This window comes from Gopherus flavomarginatus, chromosome 2 (assembly GCF_025201925.1).
Source record: "Gopherus flavomarginatus isolate rGopFla2 chromosome 2, rGopFla2.mat.asm, whole genome shotgun sequence".
Lineage (NCBI taxonomy): Eukaryota > Metazoa > Chordata > Testudines > Testudinidae > Gopherus > Gopherus flavomarginatus.
Window position 1 is genome coordinate 42,272,387 of NC_066618.1, and position 19,096 is coordinate 42,291,482.

The window sequence follows — 19,096 nt, forward strand, 5'->3', positions numbered from 1 at the left end:
CGGAAATTGATGGTATTGGCCTCTGGGCGGTATCCCACAGTGCACCATTGTGACCGCTCTGGACAGCAATCTCAACTCGGATGCACTGGCCAGGTAGACAGGAAAAACCCCTCGAACTTTTGAATTTCATTTCCTGTTTGCCCAGCGTGGAGCTCTGATCAGCATGGGTGGCGATGCAGTCCCAAATCCAAAAAGAGCTCTAGCATGAACCGTGCAGGAGATACTGGATCTGACCGCTGTATGGGGAGACAAATCTGTTCTATCAGAGCTCCGTTACAGAAGATGAAATGCCAAAACATTTAAAAAAAAATCTCCAAGCTATGATACAGAGTCCACAGCACAGTGCTGCGTGACAAGCGTAACGGAAAGCCAAAGAATCAATGGACACTCATGGAGGGAGGGAGGACTCCAGCTATCCCACAGTCCCCAGCAGTCTCTGAAAAGTAGTTGCATTCTTGGCTGAGCTCCCAATGCCTGTAGGGTCAAACACATTATCCAGGGTGTTTCAGGGTATAGCTCGTTAATTTACCCTCCTCCCCTCCCCCCGTGAAAGAAAAGGGAAAAAAATCGTTTCTTGACTTCTTTCAATATCACCGTATGTCTACTGCATGCTGCTGGTAGACACGGTGCAGCGGCAGTGAACAGCAGCATCCTCTCCCTTCCCTTCCCTGGTTGCAGACGGTACCGTACAAAAGGACTGATAGCCGTCCTTGTCATCATCCCGTGAGTGCTCCTGGCTGGCCTCAGGTGAGGTTGGCCGGGGGCTCCTGGGTAAAAATAGGAATGACTCCTGGTCATTCCCAGTAGATAGTACAGAATGGCTGGTAACCGTCTTCATCATAGCAACTGGGGGCTGAGCTCCATCAGCCCCCTCCCTTTCATGTGTAAAGAAAAGATTCTGTACTGCCTGGAGTATCATAGCAGCTGGAGGCTTCCTCCTCCTCATTTTATCTCACTAACAAGTCAGTGTTTCTTATTCCTGCATTCTTTATTACTTCATCACACAAGTGGGGGGACAGTGCAACGGTAGGAGGGTTGGGGGAGCAGGGAAGGTTGGGGGAGCAGGGAAGCAACGGGTGGGGTTGTTGTAGGGGCACCCCCTAGAATGGCATGTAGCTCATCATTTCTGTGGGATCTGGCACGGAGCGGCTGTGCTCTCTGGTACATTGGTTCTGTAGTACACTTGCCCCATATTCTAGGCAGGACTGACTCTATTTTTAGATACCATAAAGGAGGGATTGACTCGAGGAGTCATTCCCATTTTTGTCTTTGCGCCCCTGGCCGACCTCACCCAGGGGCACCCATGACAGCAGCAGACGGTACAGAGTGACTGATAACCGTCATCTTGTCGCCAATTTACAATGGCATGGCAGACGGTACAGAACAACTGATAACTGTCTCTACTGTCTTGCAAAGGCAAACAAATGCTGCTGTGTAGCACTACAGTACTGCGTCTGTTAGCAACATCCAGTAGACATATGGTGACAGTAAAAAAAAAAAAAAAAAAAAAAAAAAGCTGAATGGGCTCCATGGTTGCCGTGCTATGGTGTCTCCCAGGGCAATCCAGGGAAAAAGGGCTCGAAACGATTGTCTGCCGTTGCTTTCACGGAGGAAGGAATGAGTGACCACATTTACCCAGAATCACCCACGACACTGTTTTTGCACCAGCAGGGGAGACTGCAGGAACTATGGGATATCTATGGGATAGCTACCCACAGTGCAACGCTCCAGAAATCGAAGCTAGCCTCGGACCATGGACGCACACCACCAAATTAATGTGCTTAGTGTGGCCGCGTGCACTCAACTTTATACAATCTGTCTTACAAAACCGGTTTATATAAAATCAGAATAATCCCATAGTGTAGACATACCCTCAGATGCAGAAGTTACAGAACACGAACCCCAAAAAAGAAAATCAACCTTCTGCTGGTGGCTGCTGACTCAGATGATAAAAGTGAACATGCATTGGTCTGCACTGCTTTGGATCATTATTGAGCAAAACTCATCAACAGAATGGACTCGTCCTCTGGAATGGTGGTTGAAGATGAACAGACATGTGAATCTTCAGCGCATCTGGCATGTAAATATCTTGCAGTGCCAGCTACGACAGTGCCATGTGAACGTCTGTTCTCACTTTTAGGTGACATTATAAACAATAAGCAGGCAGCATTATCTCCTGCAAATGTAAAGAAATTCATTTGTTCGAGCGATTGGCTGAACAAGAAGTAGGACTGAGTGGACTTGTAGGCGCTAAAGTTTTACATTGTTTTATTTTTCAATGCAATTATTTTTTTGTACATAATTCTACATTTGTAAGTTTGACTTTCATAATAAAGAGATTGCACTACACTACTTGTATGAGGTGAATTGAAATAAACTATTCAGAGCCGTCTCCAGGCACCAGCCCAGCAAGCAGCTGCTTGAGGCAGCCAATGGTGAGGGGTGGCACGTTGGGCTCTTCAGTGACAATTCTTCAGCAGGTCCCTCACTCCCTCTTGGAGTGAAGGACCAGCCGCTGAGTTGCCGCCCGTAGACTGAAGCGGCGGCGGTAGAGATGATCGCAGCTTTTTTTTTTTCTTTTTTTTTTTTCTTTTTGCTGCTTGGGGCGGCAAAAACCCTGGAGCTGGCCCTGATACTATTTCTTGTTTTTTACAGCATAAATATTTGTAATAAAAATAAACTACAATGTGAACACTGTATACTTTGTACTCTGCATTGTAATTGAAATCAAAACATTTGCAAATGTAGAAAAACATCTCAAAATATTGTGACAAAGTTCCTCCTCTACCTTGGTGGGTCCTGCGCTTATTGGCAGATTTGCTCACCTCAGTGATCTCCCCCACAGTCTCGATCAACTCGTCCTGTGTCTGATCAGGAGTAGGGAGGTTTGGGGGGGAACCTGGGCCCGCCCTCTACTCCGGGTTCCAGCCCTGGGCCCTATGGATTTGCAGCTGTCTATATAGTGCCTCTTGTAACAGCTGTGTGACAGCTACACCTCCCTGGGCTACTTTCCCATGGCCTCCTCCAAACACCTTCTTTATCCTCACCACAGGACCTTCCTCCTGGTGTCTGATAACGCTTGTACTCCTTAGCCCTCCACCAGCACACCTTCTCAGTCTCAGCTCCTTGTGTCTCTTGCTCCCAGCTCCTCACACGCACTTCCTCTCCTCTGGCTCCTCCCCATCTGACTGGGGAGAGCTCCTTTTAAAACCCAGGTGCCCTGATTAGCCTGCCTTGATTGGCTGCAGGTGTTCTAATCAGCCTGTCTGCCTTAATTGGTTCTAGCAAGTTCAGCTGACTACTCTACTCTAGTGCAGACCCTACTCTGGTCACTCAGGGAACAGAAAACTACTAACCCAGTGACCAGTATATTTACCCTCTACCAGACTCCTGCACCCCACTGGTCTGGGTCTGTCACAATATTTAAATAACTGGTATTCTATTATTGTTTAACAGTGCGATTAATTGCAATTAATTTTTTAATTGCAATTTTTTTTAATTGCTTACCCACCGTAATAATTACTTTAAGTCTGTAACAAATCACATGGCCAGGTTATAATAATCTTATTCTTGTTGATAGTCCCTTACTCCATAAACAGTCCCATTGATGTTGTTGGAACTACTCGTGAAGTAATGAGCTACTCAACATGATTAAGAGTATCAGAATCTGGCCCTCTGCTCACACCAATAACTTCAATTTAAAAAAAGATTAGGCTCTTTAAGAATGTGTTTTTGATTCAAAACAATGCATGGAGAGGGGTAATGGGTTTTTTTTTTTCAAATCTACTATTTTGATTACATACTGATAAAACAGTGCTATGTAAAATTAATTTGGAAAAGAAAAATACCAAAATGCTTGCACCTACATGTTGCTGTTTTTTTCTTTTTAAATAAGCCAATAAAAATGCATGCTCTGGGCCCAGAATCACTTAGCCAAGTGAGTAGTCCCATTTAAGTGTATGGATTTACTCATATAAGTAAAATTATGCATGTGGGGCAGGATCCTGGAAATTGCTGAGAACTCTGGGCCCATTCTAGCAGAGCATTTAAGAATGTGATTAACATTAAGCATGTGAGTAGTCCCATTGAGTTCAGCAGGTCTTCTCATGTGCTTAGAGTTAAGCACATTCAGGTGCTTTGATGGATTGGGCCAGAGAGCTTAGCATTTTACAGGATTCAGCCCAAGGTTAGATATTTACAGGATTGGGTCCTCTGTGATTCTTTATCCCTAACCTCTTTGTGATTGAGTCTGGGAGTCAACATTCAGTCCTTAGAGCGCTGAAAAAGGCCCTGATCCTGCAAGTGGATCCATGTGTGGAGACACTGGTGCCTGTGCATAATCCCTTGTGTGAGCAGGACCCAAGTGAAGAGTTTTAAATGTTCTGTTTTAAAAATAAATATCTAAGATGACAAGCTGATAATTGTGTTCTATTTTTTATCCTCCTTTAGAATTGGCCTGCAAGGTGATGTATCTGATCCAAGGACAAACAGTTTTCTTTACATCCTTGATATTCTCCCAAGGTATAAACTGATCTTCTAGCTCAGCCGTTTAAACTTTTGAAGTTACTAGGTCGGTATAATATTGTACCAAGGGAAGCCATCCATACTGATTTCAAAGTATGATAGTATAATGCCACTGTGTTCATCCACTTGTTTTCATATAATCTTTTGTTGCTTGTAAATTCTAGTTTCTTGCTAACATTAATAACTTACAGCTTATTGTTTTGATTTCCATGTTTGGTTTTCATGTCTTGCACAGGTCCGTTAAAACTCTAGATACACCATGAAGAGTAGAGGCAGAATATTCTTTTGAATCCAGTGGCAAAATTGACTTGACTTAGGAGCAGGGTTGGGTCCTATGGTCCTTGTTGGTGGGTGTTGTGTAAATATCAAGACCAGTACATCTGAAATAGCCAGGTGAAAAAGATTTCTGGTTCCACTTTTTGAACTGATTATGATTTAAACACTATTTCTGCTATTATTAGCACCACTGTTTGTATATCTTAGGGCAGAGATTGTGCCTTCTTCTCTGTTTTGGGATGCAACCAGCTTATTGTGGTTTGTAACATTAATAACTCATCATCATACTATGGAGTTAGCTGAGCCCTGCTTCTTTGTTAGTGTTCCTCTACCATCTCTACACAGTACTTGATTCAAAACCAATTAATGATAGCAACAATTATGACTACTATTCATATGTGGCACATACTAACAAAAATGTTTGCTGCTCACATAAATGCAGATCAATTCAAAATATTGCTCACAGTCTGTTTTGGGGCAACGGTGACTATTTCTGCGAGAGCCTTCTCATGCAGTGGGAGAAGAGAGCTGATCTAGGTGTTGCCACTGGAGAAATCCCTGCTCCTGGATTGGGCACTGGTTGGCATCAATCTGATCATTTGGGTTTGCTGCTGTGAGAAATTAGCTAATCATCAATCATTCCTTGGAGATCCTACTTACGCTGGAGGTTGAGATCAGGCTGCCAGCTTCCTGCTCTTCAATTCTTTCCCTCAGGGGATCAGGCCACTTTTTGCTTTTCTTCAAATTTTTGCTATATGAACAGGGAACTTGGGCCATCGGCAGCCTTCCTCTAAAATACCTTGTTGTCTTTGGAAGATCTTTTCTTCATCTTTCTTCCTGAGCTATTGCTGGCAAGGGGAAGGAGGTGGTGCCAAGATTCCTGGCTCCAGCCAAACTATCTCTTATGTCCAAGCAGTTATCTCTATGGGTTATCTGCACGTGTAACTGAGTGCATAACAGCAGTAGTGTCAGTTGTTTTATTTTTGTTTTTGCACATGGTGACACTGTGTCACTTTGCCTAGGGCTGAGATTCACGTGTCCTGTCGTGTGTATGCAGTGCTGCATCGGCTGTGATGGAATCTAGCACAACGTGCTATCATCAGTTTAAACCCCAAGCATGGCTTATGTAAACTGATCTATCTAACTTCTATGGTCTCCAGAATTTTATTTTCTGAGCACCTCACAATCTTTAGTGTATTTCTCCTCACAACACCCTTGTGAGGCGGTATAGTGCTATTGTCCCCATTTTACAGATGCAGAACTTAGGCACAGAGACTATGTGACTTTCCCAGGGTCATACAGGAAGTCTGTGGCAGAGCAGGGAATAGAACCTAGGTTGCCCAAGGCCTAGGCTAGAAACTTAACCACTGGATCATCCTTCTTCTCTGTAAGAAGGATGATAGAAGATATATTTTCATAATTCTGGGTAACAAGCAACAAGCCTGGACTTGCCACTCTTGCCTTTCAGTGAAGGCATAAATCTAGCATGAAACTCACATCCACTGAATAACTGAGCACTTTGGTTCACTAGCTATTTGAATTATAGTGGGAAGATCAGCACCAAGATACTAAATGTTCTTGGAGCCCAATAGTGTAACGTTAATGTAATTCTCAAATAAATTGATGATCTCCTGAGTCTTGTCTTCACAAGTCTCGCATGCTACATATACTAAAAATAAATTTGTTACCGTTGTACTACAGTAGAAATGAAAGGCCCCACATGAGTGGAGTAAGTACTGTAGGGACATAGTAAGAGAGTTCCTGCCCCAAAGAGCTTATGATCAATATAGCTAAGGCAGACAAATGACAAGTAAAAGGAAGCTTAATTATTTCCCCCATTTTATGAATAAGGAATTGAAGAACTGGGAGATTAAGTGACTGGCCCAAAGTCACGAAGAAAACGAGTGGCTGAGCCAGGATCCTAACTCACATCTCTTGAAGCCCAGTCCTGTGCCTTAATTGCAGTTAATTGCATCCTTCCTCTGTGTTGAATTTATTTTAAAAAACAGGTCTGTGAGTTAATAGTTTATTAGACTCTTTCTAAGCTCATCCATAGATCACCACACATTTCAGAAGGGAATGTCAGTACCATTATCCCTATTTTACAGATGGGGAACTGAGACGCAAGAAGGGGGGCAGCTCTTCTTCAGAGACAGTTTTTTGCTTTCAAAGTGGAAATGGCGCATTCTGATTGCTGCATGGTTAGACGGAGAAGATAGAAACTTTCTTTTTCTCAGATACAAGACATAAGACTGTGGCACATGTGACCCTTATCATGACAGGGCAAAGAAGTTGGGCTTGGCTGGGAGAATTTATCTCTGTGTCCCAGGAGATGCTGCTAATCTCCCTTGGGCAAATTGTCAAAGAGAAGCTGGAATTACTGCAGACAGATCATAAAAAGGCCGGGTAGCCATTGCGGCAGAGTTCCCCAGCTCTGGGGATCGTGTTTTGCTGAGATAGCGTGCATGTGTTCTTTGGAAATGACATCTTTGCCAGAGACCAGACATGAAAAATTCCAGCCCAAATGGGAAAATGTTCAGTAAAGTTTTTAGTGAGTATATTGTAGGAGTTACTGTTTTGTATCCTTAATTGTAATATCCTGCACAAATTTCACGCACAGTATTGTAAAGTAATTGCAACTTCCTTTCCTGTTTTTACCTTTTTTCCAATCTTTTATAGAGGAATACAGATGAAGTGGGGCTGAAGGGGACTCGGGGGGTGGCTAACACATGAAGGTACAGAAAGAGAGAACTGGGAGAAATTCTGGATCCAAGGAGGCCCTGGAGTCTTCAGCTGGTGGATGTGGAGTCTGGACACAGAGGGCATGTCTACACTGCAGTAAAAGACCCATAGCCAGTCAGCCTGGGTTAGTTGGCTCAGGCTGAGGGGCTATAAAATTGCAGTGTAGATGTTCTGGCTCCTTTTGCATTCATGAAGGGTGGAGCCCAGTTATGTTGGCTGGAGACGCTGGGAGATAGTTTGTCACCTGAAGCAGCTTTAGATGAGGGTTTTAGCCTGTTAAAGTTTAGACTCCAAGAAAGGGGTTATACTTTTTGCTTTCTTGAGTATTTTTACTATAACTGTATCTCAGTGCTGGGGTTTTATAAGACCGGATCCTAAGTTACACCAGTCAAGCTGGTGCATTCTGTTCCCTTGGGGATTGCAAACCTGATCATTTCTAGAGTGACCAGTGATGGGCTGGATACTACAGGGGGATGCTTTCAGAGAGGCTTGTGTGCTGGGGCGCACCTTTTGTTAACCTGCAAGGCAAAGTAAGAGCTGAGAGAAGATTCTTAGGTGGCTACCAGACTGATGGTTTCATGGTGCTGACATCCAGTTAAGCACCGGCAAGTTGCTCTCTTGCTGAGGCAGGAGGGTAACAAGGTGACTCGAGTCCTGGGCACCTGAAGAAAATGTCACACCTCCTCTATCATTATTGTATTTGCCATCAGAGTTTAGGAGTATATCATGATACAGTTGTTTTGTGTGTTGGGGCTCCCTTTTTAACCTTCCTGATCATGTTTGGAACAATCCATATTACTGGCAGAAGCTCTGTGGAGCTCATATGTGTGACTCACGAATCAGCCAAAGAAGAATGCTCCAGAATAAAATGAGGAGCTCCCTCCTCCAGAGACTAAGCCTGCTGCCTATGCAATGAGCTTGGTTCCAAACTGAGCACCTGCATGGCATTGATGCCACTGGACTTCAGACTAGCCCCATTGACACTATATTTAAAGTAAATTTCCACAAAAGCTAATTAGACACAACAGAAAATGTCAGAAAGCAAAACTCTCTGAAAACATAATGTGTACTAAAACGAAGCACTGGGTCTAATCCTGCTTTCACTAAAATTAACAGGAGTTTTGACACTCACTTGATTGGGAGCAGGATAAGGCCCATTTTGTTACAAGTTTTCCACACACTGGATGAGTGATGGGGTTTTTTTGTTTGTTTTTTCTTCTCATCATATACCATACAGACCTCTAACTTATAACCTTATGAATGAGAATGATGCTTTGGTAAATGAATAAGATCAGTGTTTTCAGTGGTAGGCACCTAAATCCTTAACTAGTACCTAAGCAAAAGTGGCCTGATTTTCAGAAGCACAGAGGCGCTGCAATTTTTAACTTCCTTGAGAATTACGTGTGCTCAGCACCTCTGAAAGTCAGACCATTTTTGTTTAGCTGGCTAAAGTTAGCCACCTAAATTTGGCAACTTTCACCTAAATCTTTCTTATTGCTAAATAAGTCTGTGCTGTTCTCGTAGACTTAAAGACTTTAAGCTCAGAAGGGACCATTATGATCATCTAGTCTGACCTCCTGCACAATGCAGGCCACAGAATCTCACCCACCCACTCCTGTAACAAACCCCTAACCTATGTCTGAGTTATTGAAGTCCTCAAATCTTGGTTTAATGTAACATGGTTTTGATGTAATATGGTTTACATCTTACTAAACTACATTGACTTTTCTTGTAGGCTCCAGAGGCTACCAAAATATATACTTTTAGAAAATGTGAAAGGATTTGAAACGTCTTCTGCCAGGTATGATATGATCATTTTTAATTCGGAACAGTATTAAGTAAAGGGGGGGGGACACATAATTTATTTTTTTTGAAAGTTAGATTAAAAGAGGAGTGGAGTAAAATGGTGCATTTATCAGTTTCAGGTTAAAAATAGTATCTTAATTTTACAATGAAATTTTTAGGGCTTGGGGGACTTTATTGAAAAGTTATTGATTTCTCCAAACCAACAAAATAATTTAAAATATGATGCTAGCTGGTAAAAGTTGATGTGAATTTTCATCTATATTTTCAAAGAACAATATTATCGTACAACACAGGGTGTGAGGGTAGGTCTCATAGCTTTTACTGGAGTTCCTTTCTAGTGGTTATAGTAGAGGAGCAAGGACTAGCCGAAAGCCTTGTATTCATACCCTGCTTGACTGAGTGCTGGCACTGAGAATTTGGTGTGACCTCAACAGCAAACTGTGCAGGCAATTAGTATGCTGCTAATCTGAAGTGATTTTGGAAATCTTCATTCACCTTTCATTTCAAAGTTTAGGCTATGGCTACACTACAGCTTAAGTCTACGTAAGGTATGTCACTCGGGGTGTGAATTAGCCACCCTCCTGAGCAACATAACTTAGCCAACTTAAGTGCCAGTGTGGACAGCACTATGTCAGTGGGAGAGGTTCTCCTGCCAACATAGCTACCACCACTCATGGGGGCTTGAGTAATTAAGCCCGTAGGAAAGCTCTCTCCTGTCAGCATAGAGCAGTGATTCTCAAACTTTATACTGGTGACCCCTTTCACACAGCAAGCCTCTGAGTGTGACCCCCCTTATCAATTAAAAACACTTTGAAATATATTTAACGCTATTATAAATGCTGGAGGTGAAGCGAGGTTTCAGGTGGAGGCTGACAGCTCACGACCCCCCAGGTAAGAACCTTGTGACCCCCTGAGGGGTCCTGACCCCCAGTTTAAGAACCCCTGAGATAGAGTGACTACACAGAGAGCTGACAGCAGCGTAGCTGCACCGCTGCATGGTTTCTAGTGTAGCCATAGCCTTAGCAATTGGGAGGTAGAGACTGAGATTTAACCCAAAAATGGAAAACTAAATTCTATCCGCTGCTGTGCCAGGTAGGGGAGAGGCTGTAGGAATCCCCTTTTGCCTGATCCCTCCTCCCTAAGCAAACAATAGGGCAGGATCTTTCTATAGATAAAAGCAGTAGGAGAGAGAGGAAGCTGCTTAATGTGCCAACCTGCACATCACCAAATCCTTTCATGAACACTGTTTGCCGATTAGGGGGCATTTCCAGCTCCTTGTTGGCTACTAGATGCACTGCTTCTGCTTGCAAGAGCTGTGAACTGGGCCCATGCATGTCCCTGGCCTATACTGTGGGATCCTGTCCTGTAAATGCAATGATCTGTGTGTCAGAAAACACACCAGACAACGTTCCTCTTTTCCCTTGTGGCCCCTGCCAGGCTAGGATTTAGATCATAGTCCTTACTTTCAATGCGGATCCAGCCTGCTGTTAGGCTGCAGAATATAGTATACCCTATATCAGACACTATCCTTAGTAAGCAACCTTCCATTTTAATAGTCTCCTCAAAATATATGGAGTACACTTTTATTAGAAATCCCCTATGCTAAGCAACCAATTGTTGTGAATCCCCTACGTCAAACAGTCTTTCCTTTATTGTACTGGGGTAGTACTTAAATAAATAAGCTCAGTTGTAAACATAGGCAGATACTGAGATATTAACTCAAGAATAGTTAAGTAGGAATTTTAATATCCTACTTCTAATCCAGTGCTTGTAAATAATTGTGTAATCCACACCTAATGAGAATGTGTCTCCTACTGACTGGACAACATGTTGGAAGTACTTTTGAAAGACCAGATACTTTCTTTGGAGGATATTTGCTCCAAAGTAGTTGTGGTGTTTCCGTGAAAGTCTTTTGTAATTGCTCCTTGCTCAGCTAGTGCAACACTCTACTTTGTGTTCTCTCCTGAAACGTAAATGTATGACCATAGTTGGATGTCTACAAAGCTGTGTTTGAGTATTCTAGTGTGTCCGCTGACTGTCCTATGACTACAGTATTGCCTTTAATGGATCTTTATTTAAGAAAAGAGGAGAACAGAGAGTATATTGCACCCTGTGTCTAATTGCATGGGACAAGTAATTGGCTTTATTTTTTTTTCATTATTAGAGACAAACTTGTAGAAACTCTAAAGAAGTGTGGATTTAAATATCAAGAATTTCTCTTGTCTCCAACATGTGTGAGTAGTAAGATTATTATAACTCATCCAACTATACCGAAGAGTAAATGGGATATTTGGAAAGAATTTCACATATTGGAAGAAAGAGTGATGTCCAATTTTGTGGACATTCGTATGGATTGGTGGTGCCATCTGACTTAGCTTTGAGTTAGATCAGGATATTTACATATTCGTTCTGCTTATCACTGCTTGATCAGCCAATGGATACTGTTTAAATCTGTAAGTTTGGCTTCTCCAAGACGTACAGGATCAGGCCATTACTGTGTTACATGTAAATCTCTGTATCTTTGAGATACAGGGTCATTCTTCATTGTGACATGTCTTATCTAATTTCCTTGTTCATGTGATTGAACATCTTCTTTTACTTCTTCATTGTGACAGATAATGGTGACGATGTTTGCCCTAAAAATTGTAGTTAAAGATATTTGTTTCTCTCTGACTTCCCACCTTACATAAAACGTTTGTTTAACTTTTCTATTGATTTTCAGACGACAGTCCGAAACCTGAGAAAAATGATGTATTTCTCTTGCTTGAGAAAAATTAGGTAGGGAAGGTGTGATCAGAGGCACAATAAATCTGTGGGAAGTAAGGTCACTCACGATACTGCAAATGGATGGAAAGTTCTGAGTTGTACAGTGCATGAAAATTGCCTGTACTGCAGATCCTTAACTACAAACTAATGAAGTAGAGATTTCTTCATGGGTACATTTTTAAAACACTATTTTATGCCCATTGAAAATAGCCTTAGTCTAGGGTAAGGTTGGTTAATGTTAACCACTTTGAAGTGGTAAACATTTTAAGTGCTAAATGTTGTATTAATACAAAAAGTGGTAACTTGATCTTTTTGTGACAGTGCAGATTGCTTTGATTCTCTGTACCATGTGGTCTGATTGTTTTATGGGGTTTTGTTTACAGCTTGGCATTCCCAATTCCAGGCTGCGATATTTTCTGATTGCAAAGCTTCAGTCAGAGTTATTTTCCTTTCAAACTCCTGGTCAGGTGAGATTCATTGCTATTCCTTGACTGCTCTTTGTTTCAAGGAGACTGAGGGCTAGAACTTCATCTGTGCAAAGCTTATGCTCAGCTGCAGAGTGTGTGTGTAGGTAAAATGGCTATAAGCCACCTTTCTTTTTTTGCTGATTCTGGTCTCATTGGGGATTGAAATGGCTCCCACTGGGTTAGATAGCTTAAAGTCGTTCTTGGGAACAATTTTGCTGACTCAGAAGAGACCGACATGCTGGGCGCTCTGGCAGTACCCTCCCTGCCCACCAGAACCTTTTCTTGGAAGCGTGGAGGGTGCAGCAATGCCCACGAGGACCCCTTAGAGACAGAAAATGGGAGACCACCCAGTGCCCCTTGAAGATCTCCATAGAGGAGGAAGTGGCAGCAAAGCCCCAGACTTCCTAAAAAGAGTGAAGAACATGAACTGCTAGTCAGTGCCCAGAAGACATTGAAAGGTAATGGTGAATTCCAGGCCTATTGAGACGGACATAGGCATGTGTGGGAGGAGGTGTGAAACTCCCTGGAGGTTCACAAACATTTCGGCAAATCTGGTCTGAGTCTCAGGTTACTAGCCAAGCCCCTAACCAAACAACTTTCACCTGGTCCTAGCTTTCTTTATGTAGTTTCACACAACCCTTTCTTCCCCTGTTTATGGAAGTGAAATGGCAAGATCCATATTCCTTAAACTGGCTGCATACATCTACAAAGCATGTACAAGTTAGCACTTCCTAATGCCAGAATCGTTTCAAAATCTTGATAGACGAAAAGGAAGAATCAAGTCTTATTTTATACTGGACAGCTCTGTATGGCTTCCCAAACATTGCTACATGGACTTCTCTTGGCAGTTGACTATTACAGTACTAAGTACAGTATTTCAATCATTTGCATATTTTGTTCCATGGTAGATATTGGAAAATTTCCCAGACCAGGAGCCAAAAGCTTCAGTGAAGCACAGAGTCGCTGCAGGCTTGGAAAAAGAGAGCTGCTTCATGGCACCCAAAGAGGAGCACATTGATCCAAACTCTGGTTCTGATGGTGGCAGTGGACAGTGTTCACAGAAGGAAGCGTTTGTTTTTAAACTCGAAACAGCGAAAGAAATGGAAAAAAAGTGGAACCAGGACAGTAATCTCTCTATTCAAATGCTAAAAGACTTCCTTGAAGAGGATGGAGAAGAAATGAGTCAGTACTTCTTGCCACCAAAGGCCTTACTGCGCTATGCTTTTCTCTTAGACATTGTGACACCCAGCTGCAGGAGATCCACATGCTTCACAAAAGGGTAAGTTTCCAGGAGAGTCTGCTGTGGGACTTTATCCAGACATTTTAAATGCAAACTTTGCAGTCATTTTAAAAACCAAAAGCAACATTCCATCAAAAAGCAAGACATTACTGCAACACATTTCTCTTTATTGCATGCTTTCTGATTCAACAGAATATGAGCATGAGAATTGCTCTGGCAGAACATTGTATGCCCTGCACACAAAAGCACTCACAAAGATGATGACATTTGTTTGGTGACCTTCAGAGAAGCTTAATTACCCCTGGCAGAAACATTCTTTCAGTAGACTGGTGGAAAACTAATGCACTAATTAATTTCTTTATATTACTTATACATAATACTTTGTAATTTCAGGAGCAGCTCCTTTCCTCATTAAAACTGTCACTAATGTACATTTAATTGATGTTATAAACCGTTGTGGTGAAATCCTCAGCTGGTGCAAGTGGCTGCACTGAAGGCAATGGAGTTATGTCTGTTCACACCACCTAGGGATCTGGCCTTACGTTCCTTATTTACAACAATTAGTTACATTTTTAATGAAGAAATACACAGATGATAGCTCATTCAGTTAAATATCTGTTGGTCACCGGTCTAGGAGCTAATTTGTACTTTGCATTTCTAAGGCACACTCTTGCAAAGTGCCAAGTGTTCTCAATTCCCATTGACATTAGAGCTAGTTGGGAATTTTTTGATGAAAAGTTGTTGGTTTTTTGGGTCAGAAAACAGGTGACAATTTCACTGATTCATTGAAACTAAGACTTTTCACAAAAAATTTGACTTCTAAAGTAAACATGTCTGGTTCTCTAGTTCAACACAATGTTTCATAAACTAACCATTTTTTATTTTAAAATTGTTTTTACTCTATAAATTAAAATGAAATGTTTTGAAATTATTAAAACAAAATGTTTCAGTTCACTCAAACTACTTTTTTCCCCCTAGACTTTCAGTTTGTGAACATTTTTTAAGATTGACCCTTTTCCATTCAGGACAGGAAACCTTTTTGAAACCTTGACATTTTTTATGGGATAGGAAGATCATTTTTCTTCCAGCTCTGATTGACATCAGCACCAATACAGGTTGAGGGGAATACTGGAGACACTCAACATCTCACCAGACTGGGTCAGTAACTAGCACACTTAGTTAAAAACCCTGGGCCAAACTGATTCCTTGTGTAACTCCAGACATTTCACTGCAGTAGCAACAGGGATAAATTTGGCTCATTATGTTTTGATTTTAAAATGTACTTTTATGTTACAGGAAGACCCAAAATAGGAACAGTGTGTGGCTTGCTGAAGTTCTTTAATGTAGTTGTGGAACAGCTGGTTTTGGGAATAACCAGAGCACTCTAACACCCCTCATTGTTGAACTGGATTGAGGTTGGGGGAAGAACATGTTGACTGAGTGTGCAAGTCCACAGCAATGTAGGCTGTGATGCAGGCAATGAGAGGGAGGTATGGGACATTTTGAATGACAGAGCAAGTTAAACCCACTCTTTATAAATCAGTATAGTCTTGACAAGGATATGCTATTGCCAAGGCAATCAATGACCTGAAAACTCATGTAAAGCAGGTTACTGAAAGTCCTATGTAGTGTAGAGGAAATTGACTTTTTATTAGAGTCACAGGGAATACACTATACCCAGACAAAGAATAGGTTGCCTGAGTCAAACTAAGACATTTTAAGTAGCTTACGCACATAAAGAGAACAACAACAAAATAATCAAACTTCAGTAGAGTAAAAAGTTAGAACATAGTTTTCTAATCCAGTGTCTGCTTTCCATATAAGTACTGAAAAGTAACCAACTGCCCAAATACTAATGTGCTTTTATTTCCTATGCCAAAACTTCCCAAATTTCATAAAGTACTAGGTTAGGGTTGTTGATTTATCTCTAGTCAGTAACAATAAAAAGAAATATGAACAGCTAATAAAAAAAGATGCAATTCTGCCCAATTTTATTAAAACTATTATTCAGTTGTAAGAGCAGGTGATCTTTCAGAGTATTCACTTAGAATTATATTACATTATCTCTCTATAGAAACCAAAATCTTGTAATTTTTGGGCAGTTCCACCATACATAGTATATATCATACTACCATATTGTCCATAATTCCTTCAGCATAAATCATTTAGAATAGTGTCTTTTTATGATAATATGGATGCATGATAAAGATCACTTGCCAAAATAAGGATTTGAAATACCAGTTTAGAAGCTACTTGCAATTATTTTATTTGTTTTGCCTCAGAAGTTTTTTTTATAATTATTATTTATAAATGCAGGTCCTTCATGTATATATAATACATTAGAATTCCTCTCATATGGATTATCTTGTGAAAACAAATATTTGTTAAAAATGTATTTTAAAAATATTAATCAAAGACCATGTATTTAGAAGCTGGTTTAATTACTTATCATAATCCATAACTGTTTTTTGGGGCCCTGATCCGGCACAGCATTTACCTACAGGCTTAATTTTAATCACATGGGTAGTCCTGTTGACTTCAGTACAGCTACTCATATGCAGAAGTAATTTGCTGGATCAGTGCAGGAGTGCTCAGCTTCGTGCAGGCCTGAGCCCTAACAAGACTGTTGCCCCTGTGGGGCTTGGGGAAGGACTTTTCCCACTGCTTTTTCCTTTTGTGGAGTATGTAAAGCCCAAAACAAAAGGCAGCCACCACAGTGTCTCAGTGCATCTGGAAGGGGTGAGTTAAGCTCCTATGAAGCTGTGCAGTGGACTCCATAACAGCAGTTTGTACAGTGGTGAGGAGCGAAGAGGGAGTAGCATACGATGAGGGCAGGGCTCGTGGTTGTGTGGAATAAGTGCATCCAGAGGCGTGATGCAGACGGGTGGCTGTTCCTTAGATGTTCACTGCGCAAAGCCGATTTATCTTGCTTTCTAAATCCCTGTCTGTTCAGGACTTTCTTGCACAATAGTTACCATGCAAGCAGTGTATGTCTCTGACAGTCTGGCAACCCTATAATTACATTTAAATGATAGTCTGTGAGAGACTGTTGAGTAAACGTGTATTTACAGTTTAAACCACAAACGCTCCAAAAGAGCCAAAATATAGCTTAGAATGTCAACTCTTACTATTATATGCTGGATATTTTTTGACTGCTGTAAACAAAAAAACAAGTAAAAATATGTTCAACTAATGCCAAAATCTGACTGAATTTCTCTATTCTTCCTGAGTGAAAATGAAAATTTTAGGCTTTCGCTAATGGTCCTGTCCTCCTTTTTGGATACAAAGAGCCAGATTTTCAGAAGTGGCCATCTTCATTTTGCATGCAAATGGATGCGAAATTGGAGAAGTGCCCGAGTTGTGTACCCAGAACCCCATTGGCACTTACAAATGCATAATTTGTGCATGAAACATAGGTGGCTGTTTCTGAAGACATTATGCCTGAAATCCTTGACTGGTTGCTCTACAGGTTGTTACTATGGATAAATCTCCTGAGAATAATCCCCAAAGATTATTTTCGGAGGCTGGTTTTGTAGTCCCAGGGTTGGTTGTGTTAATAAGAAGGCCTTTGTGTAACCTTTCAAAAGTCTATTTGTTAGTGCCAGCAAATTAACCTCCATGCTTTTCTACACTCATCAATATTGTAAAGCCTAATAGAACTTTTCATATATAATTTTTTTGTTGTTTTTAAGGTATAGTCACTATGTAGAAGGAACAGGGTCAGTGCTGCAGACAGCAGAGGATGTGCAGGTACAGGATGCATTGTGAATCATATCAGAATAATTTATTGTTAATTTTTTTCTTACTACTTTGGCTTAACTGTTCTGGATTTATTATAACCAAAAATGTCTTCAAGACCAAATCTTACAGCACAGAGCAACTATCTCTCCAGATCTTCAGGTATTTCCAGTTAATTTACTATGAGTACCCAGATGGAGTATATTAAAGTCATGGTTATGTGGGAAGAATGTGAGCATGCTACTATTTTATCATTCCTGTTGCTATGCAGAATATTCACAATGAAACTTGAAAACCTTGATATGGGCTGAGTCTGTGGATAGTTTACAGTACATCAGATTTTTGCCTCTAGGGCCGTTTATGGGCCAGTTTTTGCACACAGGTGACCCTATTCTACAGTAAAAATGTCAAACAATTAAAACTCATTGTTTTTACATTTCAAAAGTATTATATTTTGCATTGAAACACAACATTTTGAAATAGTCCACTTTTAATGTGAAGTTCATCAAAAAGTGACATTTTAGGAAAATTTAAAAAAAATGAAATGGCAGGCTTTTTTGATGAAACATCACAGAAAAAATATTAGGTTCTCTGAAAACAGTTATCATACATATATGGAAAAACTTCACTTTTTAATCCTTGGCCAGGATTTAAATAGCGTTTTTGGGTGTACGAGGAATGCAGTGTTGGAACATAGAGGAATATCAAAGCTGTCATGTTTAACAAAGTATTCATAGCATAATTTTAGTACAAGATGTTACTGCCTGCTTATTAAGTCATCTCTGTTCTCCAGTATTCGACTGCAGGGTATTATCCTATGGTTGCATATTTGAATATTTGTGTAGCCTCTGACTTGAGAAAAAATGATTACTCGTTCTTGACAGCATGATGGTTTTCCTTGTAAACTGTAATTGGTGAGACATTTGAGTGCAAAAGTATAGCACAAACTATACTTTCAAACATAATGCACAGCCATACTGTTGTTTTCAGCAATGCAATCACCTTAAATTATTTTATGAAGATACCTTTGCTGTAATTTTATGTAGTCATTATGTATCATCCATATCTGTTATTTTGTACTTTCCTCACAGCTACAATCAGTGTTTAAATCCATTGAGATGCTATCAGAAGAAGAGAAGCTTATGAAATTGTCAACACTAAAACTGCGATATTTTACTCCTAGAGAAGTAGCAAATCTCCATGGATTCCCTCCAGAATTTGGTTAGTGCCTCTGAATTTCCCCTATCTCTTGTCTAGTCTTCAGAACTACAACCAGAATTGCAAAGCTAGCATTTTGAAGAAGAATGCTTCACTTTTTATGTGTGTTACTACAATATGACTTTTATGATGGATTATTATTATTTGGTGACCATTTCTCTAAACTTTTATCAGTTTTTCCTAGTTTATAAGAACAAACTTATGTGTTGTATAGCCAAATAGGCTTGTTAATGTGAACTGGGAAAAACAATGAGTTTGGAATGAAAAGTTGCTGTATTATTAAAAGGCAGTGAAGAGAGGCACTCGATTGACTTAGTTT

General features: G+C 40.7%; 1 protein-coding gene across 10 annotated transcripts in view; it reads left to right on the forward strand.

Moving 5' to 3' along the window:
• LOC127044584 (tRNA (cytosine(38)-C(5))-methyltransferase-like) overlaps positions 1 to 19,096 on the forward strand; it is a 513,024-nt gene that overhangs the window by 388,255 nt on the left and 105,673 nt on the right. For all 10 annotated transcript variants that reach the window (XM_050939662.1, XM_050939659.1, XM_050939658.1 and 7 more), the window contains 7 exons: positions 4,450 to 4,521; positions 9,278 to 9,343; positions 11,513 to 11,582; positions 12,498 to 12,581; positions 13,490 to 13,860; positions 17,514 to 17,571; positions 18,651 to 18,780. In XM_050939662.1, the coding sequence (XP_050795619.1) occupies positions 4,450 to 4,521; positions 9,278 to 9,343; positions 11,513 to 11,582; positions 12,498 to 12,581; positions 13,490 to 13,860; positions 17,514 to 17,571; positions 18,651 to 18,780 (851 nt within the window). The remainder of the gene's footprint in view (positions 1 to 4,449; positions 4,522 to 9,277; positions 9,344 to 11,512; positions 11,583 to 12,497; positions 12,582 to 13,489; positions 13,861 to 17,513; positions 17,572 to 18,650; positions 18,781 to 19,096) is intronic.